The sequence below is a fragment of the Arachis ipaensis genome, chromosome B3 (assembly GCF_059453495.1).
Source record: "Arachis ipaensis isolate K30076 ecotype BB chromosome B3, ASM5945349v1, whole genome shotgun sequence".
Lineage (NCBI taxonomy): Eukaryota > Viridiplantae > Streptophyta > Magnoliopsida > Fabales > Fabaceae > Arachis > Arachis ipaensis.
The window spans coordinates 132,634,916-132,656,914 of NC_142438.1; the positions used below are offsets into that span (position 1 = coordinate 132,634,916).

Below are 21,999 nucleotides of genomic sequence, written 5' to 3' on the forward strand. Positions count from 1 at the left end.
ATGACATTACCATGAATACTTTTCATAAACTAACATTTAATTAAAAATGTCAAACAAATATAATATTTCATGGTTATAAAGTTTATTTAAATTAATTATGGCCAATATTGTTAGAGGCTCAATCATTCATGGTCAAAAATAAATATTTATTCTTTTTATAAATAAAAATGTAAATTATTATTGACTAACTACTATCTCAAAATAATAATATTTGTTAGTCATATAACACTTTTGTAATATTTAAATGACTTTATTTATTAAAATACTTATGAATTTGATGCATTATCAATATTTACATGGTTAATGCAGTAAAATTAAACTCAATATTTATTTCTTTAATTATATTTATATGGTTTTACTCTTTAGTTTTTTTTAATGCGTTTTTTTTTATTTCTTTTAGTTACCTTTAGTATATTATTTCTTTAATTGTTTGGAAAAGATAGTTAAATTATTTTTATTAATAAAATATATAGTTAAATTTATCATTTATTGGTTATAAGTATTAATTAATGCATATAAATACATTTTGAAGTAAAATAAAGAGAAGAAGAAACAAATAATTATTTTTTAGGGAATTAAAATTCTTTATTTTTACTAGTCAAAATTCTTCATTAATATTTCTTGTATTTTAAAATTTTCTTCAAAAAATATTTAATTGTTGTGAAATAACTAAATAAATAAATAAGGAAGAGGTAACAAATAAAATAAAGAAATATAATGAGAGAGAGAATTGTTATTGATGTTGTAGTATTAATGGAGGCTTAATCTCCTATTTATACACATAAGTGGACTTCATTTTCAACTCTCAATTAATATGAATTCATCTTTGGAAAGATGATTCCTTCAATTAACCGCCCAAGTCATAAATGGGCATCCACACATTTGTTCTTATCACAACACTCCCCCTTAGATGACTATTTAGGATTATGCCTCATTAAAACCTTACTAAGGAAAAATCTAGTGGGAAAAAATCTTAGTGAAGGAAAAAGAGCACAAAATCCTTTGTGATGAGGACTGCCTCATTAAAAACCTTGTCAGGAAAACCTAATGGGAAAAAACTTGACCAAGGAAAAAAGAGTACAGTCTCTCCCTCTTGTCGACATCATTTAATGTCTCGAAATCAGCGCATCCCAATCTCATGTACCAATCTTTCAAAAGAGGATTTTGGGAGTGACTTTGTGAATAAATCTGACAGATTGTCACTTGAGCGGATCTGTTGGACATCAATTATCCCTTGATTTTGAAGATCATGAGTGAAGAAGAATTTGGGAGAAATATGCTTTGTTCTATCACCTTTAATGTATCCGCCTTTAAGTTGAGCAATACATGCTGTATTATCTTCAAATAGGACAGTTGGAGCTATCTTATGATCAATTAGTTCACATGATGACAGAATATATTGGATCAAACTCCTGATCCAAAAATACTCGCGACTTGCTTCATGTATCGCTAGTATTTCAGCATAATTAGAGGAGGTTGCTACTATCGTCTGTTTGGTAAACCTCCATGATATAGTTGTACCACCATATTTGAACAAGTATTCTGTTTGAGATCTTCCTTTATATGGATCAAACAAGTATCTAGCATCTACATAGCCAACTAGTTGTGACTTGGATCCATAGGGATAAAACAATCCCATATTAACTGTTCCATGAAAATATCGAAAGATTTGTTTGATTCCAGTCCAATGTCTTCTAGTTGAAGAGGAACTATATCTTGCTAGTAAATTCACAGCAAATGATATATCAGGTCGTGTATTATTGGCAAGATACATTAGCGCTCAAATGGCACTAAGACATGGTACTTCAGGACCAAGGATATCTTCATTTTCTTCTTTAGGACGGAATTGATCATTTTCCACATCCAAAGATCTTACGATCATTGGGGTACTCAATGAATGTGACTTATCCATATAAAATATTTTCAAGATCTTTTCTGTGTATGTTGTTTGATGAATAAAGATCTCATTTTTTATATGCTCGATCTGCAGGCCGAGGACAAAATTTAGTCCTTCCAAGATCTTTCATCTCAAATTCTTCTTTCTGAGTTTTTATAATTGTTGGAATCTCTTCAGGAGTCCCAATGATATTTAAATCATCAACGTACACAACAATTATAATGAATCCAGATGTAAATTTTTTTATGAAAATATACGGGCAGATATCATCATTCTTAAATCCATTTTTGATCAGATACTCAGTAAGACAATTATACCACATTCGTCCAGATTGCTTTAAACCATATAAAGATCTTTGCAATTTGACTGAGTATAACCCCTGTGAATATTCATTGGATGGTTTAGATATCTTTAGTCCTTCAGGAACTTTCATATAGATATCCCGATCTAATGAGCCGTATAAATAGGCTGTTACAACATCCATTAAATGCATATGTACTTTATGATATGCGGATAAACTGACCAAATAACGCAATGTTATCGCATCCACTACATGGGAATACGTTTCTTCATAATCTATACTGGCCTTTGTGAGAAATCTTGTGCCACAAGTCGGGCTTTGTAGCGCACAACTTCATTTTTCACAAATACCCATCGGTATCCAACAGGTTTTACATCTTCTGGTGTAAGGACTACAAGTTCAAAGACTGCACGTTTTGCAAGTGAGTCTAACTCAGCCTTCATGGCTTCTTTCCATTTTGGCTAATCATTCCTTTGTCGACATTCTTTGACTGATCTTGACTCAAGATCCTTACTTTCATGCATGATATTTAATGCCACATTATATGCAAATATTTCATTGACAATTGTCTTATTTTGGTCCCATTTATCTCCTGTAAAGACATAATTTATTGAGATCTCGTAATTTTCACAATTTTCAGGTACCTGAACGTCTTCTGGTGTTAAAACTATATCAGAATTTTGGACAACTGCAGGTGTCTCTACTATGTCTTTTTCAATAGGAATCGTATTACCTCTTTTCTTTTCCGAGGATTTTTGTCTTTGGAACCGACAGGCCTGCCACGCTTCTGGCGTGAATTTGCTTCAGTGGCTACTTGTCCTACTGGGACATCAATTCGAATTGGGGTATTTTTCGTTGGTATATAAGATTTGGTTATCCTCTTTGTATCGAAAAATGCAACAGGCAATTCATTTGCTATTCTTTACAAATGTATAATCTTTTGAACTTCTAGTTCACATTGCCTTGATCGAGGATCTAAATGCATCAAATATGATACTTTCCAATTAAGTTCCTTTTCAGGAAGCTTATTCTCTTCCCCTAATGTTGGAAATTTTGATTCATCAAAATGGCAATCCACAAATCGGGCTTTAAATACATCCCCAATTTGTATCTCAAGATACCTCACTATAGAGGGAGAATCATATCCAACATATATTCTGAATTTTCTTTGGGGTCCCATTTTGGTGCGAGAAGGTGGTGCAATGGGAACATATATCGCACACCCGAATATTCTTAAATGGGAAACATTTGGCTGCTGGCCAAAAGCTAATTGCATAGGAACGAATTGATGGTAACTCGTTGGCCTCAAACGAATAAGTGCTGCGGCATGTAAAATAACATTCTCCCAAACCGAGGTTGGGAGATTTGTTCTCATAAGTAAGGGTCTAGCAATTAATTGGAGGCGCTTAATAAGTGATTCTGCTAACCTATTTTGTGTATGAACATGAGCTACTGTATGTTCAACACTTATTCCATTAGCCATACAGTAAGCATCAAAAGCTTGGGAAGTAAATTCACCAGCATTATCAAGACGAATTTCTTTGATTGGATTTTCTGGAAATTGTGCTTTTAATCGAATAATTTGAGCCAGTAATCTCACAAACGCCAGGTTGCGAGAAGACAATAAGCACACATGTGACCATCTCGAAGATGCATCTATCAGGACCATAAAATATCTAAAAGATCCACATGGTGGATGAATAGGTCCACATATATCGCCTTGAATCCTTTCTAGGAATTCAGGGGACTCAAATCCAATCTTTACTGGTGATGACCTTAAAATTAACTTTCCCTGAGAACATGCAGCACAACAAAATTCACTAGATTTAAGAATCTTCTGGTTCTTTAGTGAATGTTCATGAGAGTTTTCAATAATTCTCCGTATCATGGTTGTTCTCGGATGACCCAATCGGTCGTACCAAGTTATGAATTCATTTGGGCTAGTAAACTTTTGGTTTACAATGGCATGTGATTCAATTGCACTAATCTTGGTATAATACAAATCAGATGAAAGTGAGGATAACTTTTCTAATATAACCTTTTTATTTAAATCATGAGTTGTGATACATAAATACTCATGATTTTCCTCATTCATTGTTTCAATATGATATCCATTTCGACGAATATATTTGAAACTCAACAAGTTCCTCAGAGACTTGGTAGATAATAGTGCATTATTTATTATAAATTTTGTTTCTCCAGGAAACAAAATTATAGCTCTTCCAGAGCCTTCTATCACATTGCCCGAGCCAATAATATTATTAACATATTCCACTTTTGGCACAAGATAGGTAAAATATATATTACTTTTAAGAATAGTGTGCTAACTTGCACTATCCGCAAGGCAAATATCTTCACAATATATCCTTGCCATTTTTTTTTCAAAGACAAATAATAATAATAATAATAATAATAATAATAATAATAATAATAATAATAATAATAATAATAATAATAATAATAAAATGAGTAACAGTACATGCACAGTAAAATTATTCACATGAATACTTAACAAACACACATATTAAACTATTCTATCATTGATCAAATAGCCAATATTTCCTTCAAGATCCTCAAAGAAATTAGATACATCATAATGAGTGGTGGAATTTTCATAATTTGAAACAAAATTTGTTTCCTTTCCTTTGTTATCATTTTTCAAGGATACTTGATAAAAATCAACTAGGTGCCTTGGGATACGACATGTACATGACCAATGGCCCTTTCCACCACAACGGAAGCATTTATCCTCAATTGATTTACTTTGCCCATTGTTTCTTTCTTTATCCCACATCTGATAAGATCCTTTCTCGTGAATATAATTCTTCTTTCTTCCATAATTTTTCTTATTACTAAAATCTTGCCATTTACCTCTTCTGGGGTTATGATTTGCCGCATTTGCTTCAAGAAATGGGACGGCGCCAACTGGGCGCGCTTCATGATTTTTTAAGAGTAACTTATTGTTGCGCTCAGCAACAAGAAGGCAAGAAATTAGCTTAGAAATTTTTTTCAAACTCTTTTTCTCGATACAGATGCTGCAGGAGCACATTCGATGCATGGAAAATTGAAAAAGTTTTCTCTAACATATCGGGATTGAGGAAGTATCACATGATTGTACCTTTCTTCAAGGTCTTTCCACAAATCTACTGGATCTTTTAATGTGGTATATTTATTTTTCAATCATATGTCAAGATGACGACGAAGGAAAATCATGGCTTTGGTTTTATCCTTCTGGGATGTATTATTTTCAGTCTTAATGGTATCTCAAAGATCCATTGAATCAAGATAGATTTTAGCATCTAGTATCCATGATAAATAATTATTTCCAAATATATCAAGAGCATTAAATTCAAGACGAGAAAGCTTCGACATAATGAAAAATTATTACCTGGATTCTTCCTAAAATTTGGTTAGAGTTTCGTGCTGATTTGATTAGAGTTTCGTGCTGATAACGTGTTGTGAAATAACTAAATAAATAAATAAGGAATAGGTAACAAATAAAATAAAGAAATATAATGAGAGAGAGAAAATTGTTATTGATGTTGTAGTATTAACGAGGCTTAATCTCCTATTTATACACATAAGGAGACTTCATTTTCAACTCTCAATTAATATGAATTCATCTTTGGAAAGATGATTCCTTCAATTAACCGCCCAAATCATAAATGGATATCCACACATTTGTTCTTATCACAACACTAGTCATATTATTTTGTCATTAAAAATTATAAATATTCCGTAAAATTATTTTCCAAGCGCATCCAAGAACCAAAAAAATCTGTTTTATAAGTATGGATGGATAGAATATTGTAACTATAAAATAAAAAACAAACAAATTGTTTTAAAGTCGGGTGTAAAATTGAGAGTTAGTTTGCACAATTGTATTTGCACCCTTCAAGGGTAAAGCTATGGCTGTGTGACAGCGACCATTACCGAAAGCCTCGCTCCACTATTTTCCCTTTTTCCAAACGCCACCTCTCACAATTCTCGTCTTCCCTCACACACACAACCACTTTCTCTCTCATTCCGTTGCCATTTGTTTTTTCTTCGTAACCTCCGTCCGCTGCCCCCTATCGCTCCTAGAACCTTCTCTCCTCTCACGGTAACTACCTCTTTCGATTCTCTATTCCTCATTTCTTATTTAGTTCATGCTTCACTTTCATTATTTTGATGTGGCCTGGCCTCGTTCACGCTATTTTGTTAGTAACTTCGACTTGTATGTCTCTAATCTCTAATATACTTTATTGTTTTCTCATTCATTGTCGCCTATTAGAGTCCTTTCTTGGTTGAATTATATTGTATTCATTTAATTGGGTTAGATTTGATGGATCTGATAGATTGTATTCATTTATTGTTTGATTTTGGATCTATGAATTTAAATTTAGGGTTCTTGTTACATTTGCAGGGGTAAAGAAGCATTGATAAAAAAATTCCAAGGGTTTTGTAATCAATTTGGGGACACCTTATATAGTTGATGCCTTGATGGCCTTTGATCATAACTACTATTCCCGGGGATGTAAAACTCTGCCAAATTCCCTTATAGACACAGAAAATTATAACAATTCCAATGGTTGTTTCGATTGCAACATATGCTTAGACTTTGCAAACGAGCCAGTTGTCACGCTTTGTGGCCATCTCTACTGCTGGCCCTGCATCTACAAATGGCTCCATGTCCAGAGCGCTTCCCTTGCCTACAACCAGCAGCCGCTATGCCCTGTCTGCAAAGCTGAAATATCCCATGCCACGATGGTTCCCCTCTACGGCCGTGGCCACAGCAACCGTGAAGAGAAGGCGGCCTCATGCAGGGACATTTGTGTCCCGCCGAGGCCACCTGCTTCTGGTCCCCTGTCTTTGCTGTCCATGTCTCAAAACGGCCAGCAGCGGCTTCCTTATCGGAATCCTTACCAGGGTCAACACTTTAGCGTTGCGCAAGACGAGGACAACGCATCGCAAATGCTGAATCTTGGTGCTTCTGTAACGCCGGCATTCCTCCCCCACCCTATGGTTGGAATGTTTGGGGAGATGTTCTACACCAGAGTGTTTGGCAACTCAGAAAGTTTGTATGGATACCCAAATTCTTATCACACGATGGGAAGTATTAGCCCTAGGTTGAGAAGGCAAGAGATGCAGGCAGATAAGTCATTGAACAGAATCTCCATTTTCCTGCTATGTTGCTTTATTCTATGTCTTATTGTCTTTTGAGGTAGCAATTGAAACTTGTGTTGTCTTTTTTTTCCCTTAGTTGTATAATTTGTAAAGTGGTATTGGTGTAAGCTTAAGAACCAGGTAGATTAGCTTCCTTTATATTGGCTCATGATCTTGTGTTCTCCAACAATTCATTGCGAAATATCAGAGCTCAATTTGCAGAAAAAAGATTCCCTCTCTGAGATTTTACATCATTTTGCAGAAAGACATTTTATTCTTCGGGGGCAAAAGTGTCTTTCATGTTGGAAGGATTAGTTGATAGATCATGAGAGTACTTCAGTGGGTTATTCCAAGCATTTAACTTATTTTACTATCATATTATATTGTGTGTTCTATACTTAAATGCATAAACTATTTATTGTTTTAGTCATCATTGGAGTTTATCGGGATAAAAGAAGACAACACCACTAATAAAAGTATGCAACTATTAGTGTTTGATAATTCTACAGGGGATAACATTGTGTTCAAGAAATGAGCTGTTGTATTCACCCTAATACAATCATCATAAATTCATAATATTGTATCTCATTCAAACTCTCTCAAGGCTTAAGGGACCATTTGGAATTAAAAAAGTTTAAGCTCCTTGATGAGTAAGGATCATTGAGCCAACACGAAAAATTAATTGTCTTGGCATAATTCTAATAATATATAACTCCAAGGTAAAGAATCATTTTTGTCCCAAATGTTTGTGGCGAATATTATTTTTGGTTTTATTTGTGCCCCAAAAGTTTTAAGAGTAACTTAATGTTATTCTCATTTTTAATTCAACCAAAAATAATAACGGAGATATATATCTTTCCAAATTCTTTTTTTATGCAATTTAGTAGAGAAAAATAGAAAATGTAGTTTTATATAGATATAAAAACTTGATGATGATGTGGAATGGGGGAGAATACCATAATATCTAAATATTTTATAAGTTAATTTTCCTTTAATTTAGATTTTGTTTTCAATTTTATTATTTTTAACCTTTAGTTTTTATTTAATTATTTTTAAATTTATTCACAATAGTATACTAAGAGTATGGGTATGGCACATGCAATGTTTACTATATATGTCACCGTATTCATTAGTAATTTTTATGAAATTAAAGATGGGATAACATCGAATCATTTTAAAAATATTTGTGATACAAGTAGAAGGAAAAACATTAGAGATAATATTAAGGGTAATACTACACTGAAGAATGAAGTTAAAAATTAAATATAATTTTATTTTTCACCCAACATCATTCTTCATTAAAAAAAATTAATATTAAATTATTAATATGAATACTTTGTCATATATGATTATATGACAAAATAATAGAAATAAGCAACATAGCAATAGCATATTCATTTAGATTATTTTAATAAGAATTTAATTTTGATATACTGTTAATGCGTGCATCAAATTATGTAATGATATACCAGTAAAAATAATTACTTTTTACATTAATCACGTGAATGGTTATCCAAAAGAACGAATATAATTGTACGACATGTAAAACGCTTACGAGAACAACAGAGCTAGTGTTGAAAAAGGGGGCAATGTCCCCAAATTAAAAATTTTAATATATAAAGGTCACTAATTTTTATATCAAACCTCTTTAGTTTTATTTTTTTTTTAGAGTTATATTTTTATACTAACCCCCTCCTAAGAATTACTTTAACTCCTGTCTCTGTATTTTACATTGTCAGTATATCAAAATTAAACTCTTTTAATAATAACAAAAAAAAATTGAATATTAATTCTATTTATAGTTGTAAAGGCCTAACACATCGTGTAAAGATTGTAAATTTTGTGCATATTTAAAAAAAATAGTGGAGTTATAAAAAAGAAAGGTTAATTTAATTTATATTTTTATTTATCATTATATTTGAGTGTGATACATCAGTTTCCGTATACTGAAAGTTTCACATAATTTAACTAAATTCATATGTAATAATTATTTTTAGGTCAAAGTTAATTACGTAAAGACTGATATGAAGTATGTAAAAATATTTGTGTATAATGTGGTACTACTTATTAATATGTTTTTAAATTGAAATAAATAATTATATAAAAACATGAGGAGTGCCAGCACTTAACTATCAAAAGAAAATTGAATAATTTTCTACCATTAGATGCAATTTCACACCATTAAAAACATTATTGATGGTTAATTGATGGCTAAAAATTACAAAATCTATTGGCCCTAGACTTTCTCTAAAAACATATTCTGACTGAATAATTTTAAATTGGTTTATTTTCTAACAAAAAAAGGTTTATTTTGCAAATGGACATGCAAACTCTTAAAAACGGGAAGAGTGAGGTGGGTGTATGTGGAAATTTTGAAATTCGGGAATATAACCGTCTGAGCGCGCGCAGACGCAGGTAGCTTTGAAAGCTTGAAACTCAACTTCCCTCGATAAGCGTCTCCTGTGTTCTCTTCACAGAGCTTCCAACCAATTCGCTATGTCTGCAACCAAATCCAGCTCCAGGAAGCGAGTATCCGAACCCGACTGCAGCAAATCCGACAAGAAGAACCGATCAACCACAGACAATCTCGATTTCGATTTCGATCTCTCTGAGTTCGTCTTCCATGCATCTCATTACCGTTTATTTGCTTTATTATGGTGAAATCGTGATAAGAATTCTGTATAATTGAAAATCTACGGCTGAATTCCTTTTATTGCAGTGATATCAAAGGAATCGTGTCGGCGCTGCACCTTATTAGAGACAAGGCTCAGAAGGATGGCCAGAAGAAGAACGAAGAAACTATTTCGAGGTATTGTGTTTTTGTATTTCTGACTCGGTCTCAGCTGAAACTTAAGTTTTAACAAGGTTTTTTTGTTGAAGACTGTAACTAGAATGATTGAGTTTCATACGTGTAAGAAGTTCCGAGCGATCTATATTCTAACTTTGGTATTGGTCTTAGATCTCGTTTTTTCGATTACTTGCGGCTTGTGTGATATTCAATTATATGATTTCTAGAAATATGACTGAACTGCAATGTAAGGTTTCCGAGTGGTGTTGTTTTCTTTTTCTTTGATAGTGTGGCTCCTGAGATAAAGGCTATGATTGAGGAATTGAGGTCCAAATTAGAGAAGGACAGGTAAATCCAAATTTAGAATGGTACATGCACGCTGGCCCTCTGTTTAGGCCACATTCTTTGTTTCTGTTTCACTGTACTGACGATTTTCCAATTTCAGGCTAACTTTTGCTAAAGCACTTTCAAAGAGCTCTAAAGAGGTTTGTAGACAGTACACAAGGGTTGATTAGAGATTTAGAGTCATGGGTGGTAAGGGTATCTTACATGTTGCCCAGAACTTACCTTAATTTGTGTTTGTGATTGTGAGCATTATTGCAGTGTGAGAGTGCTTTGAAGAATGAAACATCCAAGTTTCAAGCACTTCATGAAAAATTTTCCAAGGACAAAGCTGCTTCTTTACAGGCCTTGAAAGGTATTTTCTGACCCCTAACGTTATCACGGTAGACTAATAGATGATTCAACATCATTTAATATAAGTTTATTTTCTTGCAGTAATAACCTTATGGTATATTGACAAATTATATGAAATGGTATTGTAAATGGATAATTCTATGAAATGCAGTTCGATATATATGCTTTTGCAATTTTTATATTATGGCATTTCTGTATAATTGATCCTGTTAAGATTCTAGTCTACACTAAACTTTTTAGAAAATTGAAAGAGAGGTATTATATTACACACATTGTCAGTCTCTTCACCAAAAACTCGGATTAAATTGGTCTTTTGTGGAGTCGTTGATTGTTTAAGTGTCAACTACAGGCTCTAGCTTGCTGCGGTTTGTAGCAGAAAATGTTTTCTGTAAAAAGATCACGAGTTGCTGGGATCTTAAGACTGAGTGATTTATAAATAGAGTTAAAATTTCTTGGATAAAATCTTAAACACATTTCTCGTTATATACTAATTGGAAGTTGCTAATGTCATGTGGCAGATATTATCTCCAAATTTGAAGAGGAAAAGGCGAAGCTATTCCTAAGATATGAACAACTAAGTAAGCTATCCGCCTTCACGAAAAACAGAAAAACGGCAACTGAAATTCACTACTTTATTTACTTGTTTACAATCTTCCCTTCTTAACACTGCTAGTATTTTAGGGAAGAAGGAAAAGAGTATTATATCTGAACAAGAAAAGGCATGCAGTGATAAAATTGCCCAGCTGGAAGAGTCGCTGAAAAAGAAGAAACAGGTATACTGAGCAGACCGATCTATGTTTTCAGCAGCATTTTTCCTATGCTTTTCGCAACTCACAAATTACACGTGTATATGCTCACTTATACTCGAGCATCTCTTATTTATTATTTGTTGTTATTAATTCCTTTTCTCACACAGGACGATAAAACTTTCAGCATTTTAAGGAAAACTCTAGGCTCATTCTTGGAAAGTACCTCGGATGATGATTTCCCTCCTGATGACGAGGAGTGAAATACAAGACCCCACAATTCATCCCCAACCAGTCTTTGTAATTCTATTCATTCTATTGGAAATAGTAATCAGTAGTAAAAACAACAGAGCAAATATATTTCATTTTAATCTTTTATTACAGTCAACTGACGGATATATAATGTTTAGAAGACAAATTCCATACAATGTGTGTATGATAAGTCATAAACTGTGCTTATTCAGTGCAATATGTGGTTAAGACATATAATTTTCCCTATACATAATTTGCTCTGATTTTGATGCCTTACTCCACTTGCTGCTGCTGCTGTTCTCATACACGGTTGCCAGCTCTAACATCCTCTTGAAGACTTTAAACCGTATAGCTCTTGTAAAAGCCATCTGTTTTCTGTAGGCCTTTCAGTCTGAGTAGTAGAACTATCCAAATCCTCTCATCAATAAGTGTGACAACATAAGGATCATCCATATAATAAGCAAACAAACTGATCACTAACAAGCAGTTTTAGGTAGGGTTGGTTTCCTTTGTTGTTCAGACCATGGAGGTCGCTTGTTGTGTGCCTGAACAAAAATCATGACCAAAATTGTTGTTTAATTGAATACCTGGGTTATTCAGGCAATAAAACATAAAGGCACTGTAGGGAGACCTAGGATCCAATCCTGATAGAAATTTTTACAAGAAACTAAAACACTGTCAATCCTATGTGAGCTGAATAAATTAGTTAGTTCTACTCAGTGTGGATGAATGCCACTAAATTTATACAGAACCACAAGGTTGGCAGGTCGCATTAGTGAAATTCACAGAATGAAACCAAATAGTGAATGAAAGCAGGTAGCATACCCCAATTTCTGTCACAAATCGACATGAGGAACACCTAACTTGTGGAGCACCATATGGGTACATTAGCAATACTGCACAGCCCCCACACTTAACTTGTCCAACCTGATCAGCTGTAAAGAAGGAATAAGCTATTAATATAGTTCCGTAAGGTATATATCTGTATGAGAAATTAAACTGACTAAAAGTTGAAGCATGATATATAGCACCATCAAATCCAAATGTGATAGGTCATTAGTATGAAGATCAGAAAACCATTTTCCCCCTCCTCTCTCAATATTAAAGATATAACTTTGATACAGACATGAAATTGTTTACAGAAGCAAAAGAGAATGCATAATAGGGCAGTTAGACCAACAAGATAATAGTTTATAGAAAGGCATTAAAAGGGTGAACTTTAGACGAATGCTTGATCAAGCAGAGGCAAGTTCATGATAAACAAAGGGAAAGAGAAATAGAACTAACCCTCTAATACAATGTTAACTGTCTGACAGCTCACACATTGGACATGTTTGGCACCTCGCTGATATGCAAGCAGGCGATGGCAAGACCCACAAACTATTTGACCCAAATCTGTTGGCGCACTCACCAGTCAGAGAGTTCTCATCAGGTTCAATACTTTTGGTTAATGCTCATATAATAAAATAGGATTGCAAGTTTGAAGATTTCAATCAAGGACAAAATGGAGACCCCCTGTTCATGAAATCTTAATCGTGCAGCTGCTGATAGCTTAAACTCATGACTAATTTAAAAAAGTCGAGAAATTTCTAGGATAAATCCAACTGGGTATCCTTTAATTATTCAAATTCGAAACAGAGGGCAAAGATGATAAAGAAGAATAAGAATGAGTGAATGTAGAAATAGTGACTCACTGGATGGACATCGAGGTGGTGACCGTGACCGTGACTGTGACTGTGGAGGCGGTTGTGGCGGTGGCGTATGGATGGGTTGCCAACCCGGTGGCGGGCCATCGTCGTCTTCTCCTACTTCTCGCTGTGTCTTGATTTCATCAAGCTGCATCATCGCTATACTAAACCCTAAACTATGCCGCCCCACCGCTAATGGCTACTGACTCTGAACTCTGAAGAAGTCAAATTCCGGTTGGGTATTTCTCCATAAACTTTTTGGTACTTATTTATTTATTGTTTTATTTTAAAAATGTGTTAAATAACTAACATGTATAAAATATAAATATATAATAGTTATTTTTGCTCTTTATGAAGCACTTTTGAAATTATTTTGTTCCAAATTTTAAACAACATAGCTATTATTAATAGGATTTAATTTTATACAATAATAATGTATTAATGTAAAAAAATTTATATAGATATTTAATTTTTAAATATATTATTTAAAAATTATCTAAAGATATAAATTTAATTGAATAATTATATAATTTTTTTATACTATCCGTCTATCTAAATTAAACTTTTAATCATTTTTATTTATGTTATCAAATATTTTCTTATAAACATTTTAATTAAACTTTAAAGTGTACTAGAATATTCAAATCAATATTAATTAATTTATAGACATATGACACGTTTTGAAAAATTACAAAATAAAACTTAATTCAATAATTATTTGTTAATAAAATTGTTTTTGCGTATAATCAATGTTTTTGAGCATTTCTACTAATTTACTATTGGTGATTAAACTGAAAAATTAAGATAATTTATTTTCTTTGAATTTTTTACAAACGTATTTCTGTATGAAAAATTACTTAAAAAATACGAACATATTCTCTATATTATATTAAATATAGGGTGTTACTTTATTAATTGTTCTAATAAAGTAAGTAAATCGAATTTATACAAATCAACCCAATAATAATGCAAAATGATAAAAAGGAAGCAACAAGTCCATGTGGCATTACAAAGAGAAGCAGCACCATAATTCAGTTAAGTAGTTCATCAAAACTCATTGACTTTCATTGTTTTTTGCTCAATTTAGTACCATGGCGTCATGAATTAGTCTCCAAGTCCAAAGTGAGCTGGCCGCTTCACCCACTGAACAAGTGTGAAGTGTCCACCACCCATGCTAACCAAATAATTGGTCTGAATACTAGACTTAGGTAAACCATCAAATGCACCATTTTTTGAATGAAATGCATTCAAGAGACTACTAAATATATTTTGGCAACCTAACATACACTTGCTTCACCAGCTGGCACATGCATGTATTTTTATATATAGCTTAATTTCTTCAACTTTGAAAGTTTATAAGATTATTCTCTAAGCACCAATTGAATATCCCTTGTGAGTAGTGTGTGTTCAGTTCCATGACAAAGAGCAAGAGAGTCCTCATCTCTCTTATCCTCAGGCTGCTGGCCTTTGGGGCAACTGTGGCAGCAGTGGTGGTTATGGTGACAAGCCATGACTCTGCTCAGGTCCTCAACCTAACCTTCACTGCAAAATATAGCAACGAACCTGCTTTCAAGTGAGGATTTTTTTGCTCTAAATGCGTCATCAACATAAGCATTTCAATGTGACTTAATTATGAGCCCTACATATTTTGTTTATTAATGGTTATTGCTGTCTAGGTACTTTGTGATAGCAGAAGGCATAGCAAGTGCATACAGCCTCATTGTTCTCTTCACATCTTCCCAAAATTCACTTAGGCGTTTGCTTCTCATCTTAGATTTGGTAATCAAAACCAACCATAAACCATTATTTGTGAAATAATATTCAATTTGGTCCGTGAACTTGTCTTGGAGTCTTAATTTAGTTTCTGAAATTTCAATTGCCTCTATTTAGTCCCTAAACTTTGCGAATGTGACTCATGTTAGTACCAGAAATAATTTTCAACGCACACACGACCGAACACTAATGTGGATAGACAGATACCACGTTAAACTCTGTGAAACGACGTCGTTTTTGTTTTGGCATTCAAATAGCCGAAAAACATTATAAGTTGTGTTTATCGAAACTTTTTCTTCCAAAACAAGTGATTGGGTATCATTTTTGAGCTATTTGAACACTAAAACAAAAACACATCATTTTACAAGTTCCAGTGTGGTATCTAACTGTCTATGTGAGGTTCCATTAACATTTGTATGTCAAAATTTGTCCCAATGACTAATGTGAGTCATATTTGTAAAATTTAAAAACTAAATAGAGACAATTGAAATTTCAGAGACTAAATTAGAATTTATGTGCAAATTCAAAGACTAAATTAAATATTAACTTCATTATTTGTCTAACCATTTTCTGTCTCCCTTTGCACCATATATTGTGTTATCTTATTAGTACTAGAAAGAAATGTTTTGTATGTCAAAATTTTGGGAATATTCTTGGATCAGGTGATAGCAATGTTACTGTCTTCGAGCATTTCAGCAGCAGTGGCAATAGCTCATGTGGGGAAGAAAGGCAACAATCATGCAGGGTGGCTACCTATCTGTGGACAAGTTCCTAAATTTTGTGACCATGTCAGTGGAGCTCTCGTTGCCGGTTTTATTGCAGCTATATTGTACTTATTAATCGTGTTATCTTCTATGCACTTTATACTTAACCCTCTCTTCCTGTAAAACTATCCCTTTCCCTGGAAAATGTTAGGTCAACAAAAAAAATTACAAGTTGAAATAATGCTGTTTCAAATCTCTATCGTTATGAAATTATAATATTCGTTCATATTTAATATTATAATGCTGTTTCAAAGAAATATTCTTTTTAAATCTAAAGTCCTTTCTTAGCCTTAATAACCCTTAAAGAAAAATGTAATTTGTACATCAAAATAATAAATACATATGTGGTTTAATTTATTTTTATAATATATTTGTATTTTAGTATGTATTTTATATTAGTGACTGATTTTGGTGGTTGATAAAAAAAGATAACAATAATAGTTATATCTTTAATATTGAATGGGACATTCTTAAACCTCAATTGTACAGATATTCCATTGGCATGTACTTCAAAAGAAAAAACAAAAACCATACAAAAACGCACTTTATATAGTTTGTCTAATGACAAAATTGTGATGGAAGCGAAGCACAAAATCCAAATCGCAGAATGCCCGCCAAAATCTGCAGAGTACGAAGCACTGTTACGCGCGGGGCCACGTCTGAAACCTCTCCGGCAAGTCCACGCTCACCTCATCGTCACCGGCTGCCACCGTAGCCGAGCCCTCCTCACCAAGCTCCTCACTTTATCTTGCGCCGCCGGTTACATCGCCTACACTCGTCGCCTCCTAACCACTGTCCACGACCCAGATTCTTTCCTCTTCAATTCCCTCATCAAGGCTTCTTCCAAGTTCCGTTTCTCCCTCGACGCCGTCATCTTCTACCGCCTCATGCTCCTCTCCCACGTTCTACCTTCTACTTATACCTTCACCTCTGTCGTCAAGGCCTGCGCCGATCTTTCTGCCCTGAGACTCGGCAGGGTTGTTCATTCCCATGTTTTGGCTTGTGGGTATGGCTCGGATTCGTTCGTGCAGGCAGCAATCGTTGCGTTCTATTCGAAATGTGGTGCATTGGGTGTTGCAAGGAGAGTGTTCGACGAAATGCCTCAGAGAAGTGTTGTTGCTTGGAACTCGATGATTTCGGGGTATGAGCAGAATGGGGCTGCCAATGAAGCCTTGGTGATGTTTAGGAAGATGCGTGAGTGTGGGGTTGATCCTGATTCCGCGACTTTCGTTGGTGTTTTATCTGCTTGCTCTCAACTAGGTTCACTTGAACTGGGGTGCTGGGTGCATGATTATATTGTTAACAATGGGGTTCGTGTGAATGTGGTTCTTGCTACCTCGTTGATAAACATGTTCTCGCGGTGTGGTGATGTGACGAGAGCACGTGCTGTGTTTGATTCGATGAATGAGGGGAATGTTATTGCTTGGACAGCTATGATATCTGGGTATGGCATGCATGGTTATGGTATTCAAGCAATGGAGATTTTTCACAGGATGAAAGCATGTCATTTGGTTCCAAACAGGGTCACTTTTGTTGCTGTCTTATCTGCATGTGCTCATGCAGGCCTTGTAGATGAAGGTCGCCGAGCATTCACAAGCATGAGACAAGAATATGGTCTTGTTCCAGGGGTAGAACACCATGTTTGTATGGTTGACATGCTTGGGAGAGCTGGTTTGCTTAGTGAAGCGTACCAGTTCATCAAGGAACTTAGTCTTGAGGAGCTTGTTCCAGCTGTCTGGACCGCGATGCTTGGGGGTTGCAAGATGCATAAAAATTTTGATCTTGGTGTGGAAGCGGCTGAACATCTCATCTCACTGGAGCCAGAGAACCCTGGCCATTATGTATTGCTTTCTAACATGTATGCATTGGCAGGAAGGATGGATAGAGTGGAATCAGTTCGAAATGTTATGATCCAAAGAGGCCTTAAGAAGCAAGTAGGCTATAGTACTATTGATGTCAACAGCAAAAGCTTTCTTTTTAGTATGGGTGATAAGTCCCACCCTGAGACCAATGAAATTTATCAGTATCTTGATGAATTAATGTGGAGGTGCAAGGAAGCGGGTTACGCACCTGTTCCTGAATCCGCGATGCATGAGTTGGAAGAAGAAGAGAGGGAGTATGCCCTCAGATACCATAGTGAGAAGCTTGCCGTGGCATTTGGGCTGATGAAAACTAGCCATGGAACGACTTTAAGGATCGTTAAGAACCTTAGGATATGTGAAGATTGTCATTCAGCAATTAAGTTCATCTCTGTTGTAACAAATAGAGAGATAATCATTCGGGACAAGCTTCGTTTCCATCATTTTAGAGAAGGCTCGTGCTCTTGTTTAGATTATTGGTGATAGGATTTAAGCCTGCATGATCTTACTGATAGGGGATTCTTTTGAGAACACTCTGTATGAGAATAATAGTGTTTTCAAGACACATAACCAAACTATGTATTTGAAGTAATATAACATGACATGCAAATAGATTACAAGGTCCTGTCTATATTATATAGCTCACCCAATAAAACTGTATGGTTCTGATCAGCAGCAAATACTAGTGCTGCCTCACCCAGTTTAAGGATTTTTTTGTGTTTCATATGTGGATTGAAAGGAGAAAGCCTTATCTTGTACTTGTGTCCAAGCAGGGTTTTTTGCAAACTTTGCTCTGAAACCTTTGAAGAGGAGAAATTAAAGAAATTTTGCTTTTATTTTGCCAGAAATGAAGGTAAAGGCTTGGGAATGCCTAAGAAACTCGGCTGCTACTTTTGCACACATAAAGATGTTTATTTATGATACTACGACAGTTATATCTTTGGCACTCAACATTGATTTTGTAAAAACTGATATTTGAAATTCTGGCTGCACAATTTAATACTCATCAAGAAGTAGAGTTTTGAGGTGAATTCAGTGAAATTTCATCCTCTTTAATTGATTTTTTTATTGAATTACAAAAAATAGAAAGAACAAAATTGAAAATACAAAATAGTGTTACGATATGGATGTCCATATCTACTCAGCATGATTTATTGAAGTACTATTGGAAAGCACAAATATTAAAGAATAAGCGGTGCATGTTTTCCCAACATTTGAAAAGTGAAACTTTACACTTGTATAAATAGAGGAATAAGGTTGAGGCTTTTTACATAGCAATAATAAAACTAAAATATTCTCTCTCTCTCTCTCTTTTACTATAAAGCTCTTATTTACTTTTCTCCTCGTATACTATTAATATAATATTAATATATTATCTTTATAGAAGTATAATAGTATTGGTAAATACTGATAATAGTATTTTTCTATTTATACTTTATTTTATCACCTCTTCCTTATTTATTTATTTAGTTATTTTACAACACGTTATCAGCACGAGACTCTGATCAAATTTTTAGGAAGACTCATGTAACAAATTTTTATTATGTCGAAACTCTCTCATCTTGAATTCAATGTTCTTGATATATCTGGAAACAATTATTTATCATGGATATTAGATGTTGAAATCCATCTTGATTCAATGGATCTTGGAAATACCATTAAGGTTGAAAATAATGCATCCCAGAAGGATAAAGCCAAAGCCATGATTTTTCTTCCTCGTCATCTTGACGAATGATTGAAAAATGAATATCTCACATTAAAAGATCCTGCAAATCTTTGGAAAGACCTTGAAGAAAGGTATAATCATCAGAAAACGGTGATATTTCCTCAAGTCCGATATGAATGGACGCACTTACGTTTACAAGATTTTAAATCCATAAATGAATATAATTCTGCAATGTTTCGTATCACCTCACGAATGAAATTATGTGGGGAAAAGATAACTGATCATGATATGTTGGAGAAAACTTTCTCAACCTTCCATGCCTCGAATGTGCTCCTGCAGCAGCAGTATCGAGAAAAAGGATTTAAAAAATATTCTGAGTTAATTTCTTACCTTCTTGTTGCTGAACGCAACAATTAGTTGCTATTGAAAAATCATGAAGCACGTCCAGCTGGTGCCGCCCCATTTCCTGAAGTAAATGCGGCAAATCATTACCCCAGAAGAAGTAAATGGCAATGTTTTAATAACAAGAAAAATTATGGAAGGAAAATGAATTATATTCAAAAGAGAGGATCTCACCAGAAGTGGGATAAAGAAAGAAATATCGGGTAAAATAAATCAACAGAGGAGAAGTGTTTCCGTTGTGGTGGAAAGGGCCATTGGTCACGTACCTGTCGTACCCCAAGACACCTAGTCGATCTTTACCAGGCATTTTTGAAAAAGGACGACAAGGGAAAAGAGTCGAATTTTGTTTCAAATGATGCTGAAAATTCTACCACTCATTATGATGTATCTGATTTCTTTGAGGACTCTGAAGGAAATATTGGTCATTTGATCAATGATGGAATAGTTTAATATGTGGGATTGTGAAGTATCTATGTAAATAAATAATGTAAATAACTTATTGTTAAGTTTTATTTTCTATGTATTTAAGTTTCAAATGTAATGTATATAAATAATGAAATATTAATGTTTATGAATTTTGAAATCATTAAATGTGTCAAATTTTAAAAATAAAGTTTTAGTATATGACATTATTTTTATGTGTAGTATTTCTTAGAAAAATAATTCCGATCAAGTATTCAATTTAACTGTGCATACTACTCATTTTATTATTATTTGTCTTTGAAGAGAATGGCAAGGATATATAATGAAGATGTATGGTTTGCGGATAGTGCAAGTTCACACACTATTCTCAAAAATGATATATATTTTACCCATCTAGTGCCAAAAGAAGAATGCGTTAACACTATTATTGGTTCAGGCAATGTGATTGAAGGCTCTGGAAGAGCTATAATTTTGTTTCCTGGAGGAACAAAATTCATAATAAATAATGCACTATTGTCTACTAAGTCTCGAAGAAATTTGTTGAGCTTTAAAGATATTAGAAAGTTATATTAGAAAAATTACCCTCACTTTCATCTGGGTTATATTACACCAAGATTAATGCAATAGAATCACATGCCATTGTAAACCAGAAGTTTACTAGCCCAAATGAATTCATAACTTGGCATGATAGATTGGGTCATCCGGGAACAACCATGATGAGGAGAATTATTGAAAACTCCCATGGGCATTCACTAAAGAACCAGAAGATTCTTAAAACTAGTGAATTTTGTTGTGCTGCATGTTCTCAGAGAAAGTTAATTTTAAGGCCATCACCAGTAAAGATTGGATTTGAGTCCCCTGAATTCCTAGAAAGGATTCAAGGTGATATATGTGGACCTATTCATCCACCATGTGGATCTTTTAGATATTTTATGGTCCTGATAGACGCATCTTCGAGATGGTCACATGTGTGCTTATTATCTTCTCGCAACCTGGCGTTTGCGAGATTACTGGCTCAAATTATTCGATTAAAAGCACAATTTTCAGAAAATTCAATCAAAGTAATTCGTCTTGATAATGCTGGTGAATTTACTTCCCAAGCTTTTGATGCTTATTGTATGGCTAATGGAATAAGTGTTGAACATCCAGTAGCTTATGTTCACACACAAAATGGGTTAGCAGAATCACTTATTAAACGCCTCCAGTTAATTGCTAGACCCTTACTTATGAGAACAAATCTCCCAACCTCGGTTTGGGGCATGCTGTTTTACATGCCGCAGCACTTATTCGTTTGAGGCCAACGAGTTATCATCAGTTCTCTCCTATACAATTAGCTTTTGGCCAGCAGCCAAATGTTTCCCATTTAAGAATATTTGGGTGTGCGATATATGTTCCCATTGCACCACCTAATCGCACCAAAATGGGACCCCAAAGAAAATTGGGAATATATGTTGGATATGATTCTCCCTCTATAGTGAGGTATCTTGAGATACAAACTGGAGATGTATTTAAAGCTCGGTTTGTGGATTGTCATTTTGATGAATCAAAATTTCCAACATTAGGGGAAGAGAATAAGTTTCGTGAAAAGGAACTTAATTG

The 21,999-nt window shown here is 34.2% G+C and overlaps 5 protein-coding genes across 5 annotated transcripts; 4 read left to right on the forward strand and 1 right to left on the reverse strand.

The window, feature by feature from the left end:
* The first annotated feature begins 6,160 nt into the window (after positions 1-6,160).
* LOC107631233 (E3 ubiquitin-protein ligase RMA1H1-like) lies at positions 6,161-7,844 on the forward strand. The gene is made up of 2 exons (XM_088506557.1): positions 6,161-6,300; positions 6,604-7,844. Exon 2 carries the CDS (start codon positions 6,681-6,683, stop codon positions 7,398-7,400), a length of 720 nt encoding a protein of 239 aa, XP_088362683.1. The 5' UTR covers positions 6,161-6,300; positions 6,604-6,680; the 3' UTR covers positions 7,401-7,844.
* A 1,862-nt stretch (positions 7,845-9,706) lies between these two features.
* Positions 9,707-12,071, forward strand: LOC107631231 (DNA ligase-like protein). Its single transcript, XM_016334601.3, has 8 exons — positions 9,707-9,955; positions 10,063-10,152; positions 10,420-10,479; positions 10,577-10,616; positions 10,735-10,828; positions 11,346-11,405; positions 11,509-11,600; positions 11,744-12,071. The coding sequence occupies exons 1-8, from the start codon at positions 9,840-9,842 to the stop codon at positions 11,834-11,836; spliced, it is 645 nt and encodes a 214-aa protein (XP_016190087.1). The 5' UTR covers positions 9,707-9,839; the 3' UTR covers positions 11,837-12,071.
* On the reverse strand, positions 11,912-13,768 carry LOL2 (lsd one like 2). The gene is made up of 4 exons (XM_088506494.1): positions 13,520-13,768; positions 13,113-13,220; positions 12,651-12,760; positions 11,912-12,370 (listed from the first exon to the last, which is right to left on the reverse strand). Exons 1-4 carry the CDS (start codon positions 13,668-13,670, stop codon positions 12,302-12,304), a joined length of 438 nt encoding a protein of 145 aa, XP_088362620.1. The 5' UTR covers positions 13,671-13,768; the 3' UTR covers positions 11,912-12,301.
* Positions 13,769-14,897: 1,129 nt separating this feature from the next.
* LOC107634684 (CASP-like protein 1C2) lies at positions 14,898-16,254 on the forward strand. The gene is made up of 3 exons (XM_016338112.3): positions 14,898-15,086; positions 15,190-15,292; positions 15,949-16,254. Exons 1-3 carry the CDS (start codon positions 14,929-14,931, stop codon positions 16,171-16,173), a joined length of 486 nt encoding a protein of 161 aa, XP_016193598.1. The 5' UTR covers positions 14,898-14,928; the 3' UTR covers positions 16,174-16,254.
* A 358-nt stretch (positions 16,255-16,612) lies between these two features.
* On the forward strand, positions 16,613-18,757 carry LOC107634683 (Pentatricopeptide repeat (PPR) superfamily protein). The gene has a single exon (XM_016338111.3). It carries the CDS (start codon positions 16,626-16,628, stop codon positions 18,390-18,392), a length of 1,767 nt encoding a protein of 588 aa, XP_016193597.1. The 5' UTR covers positions 16,613-16,625; the 3' UTR covers positions 18,393-18,757.
* The last annotated feature ends 3,242 nt before the right edge of the window (positions 18,758-21,999 follow it).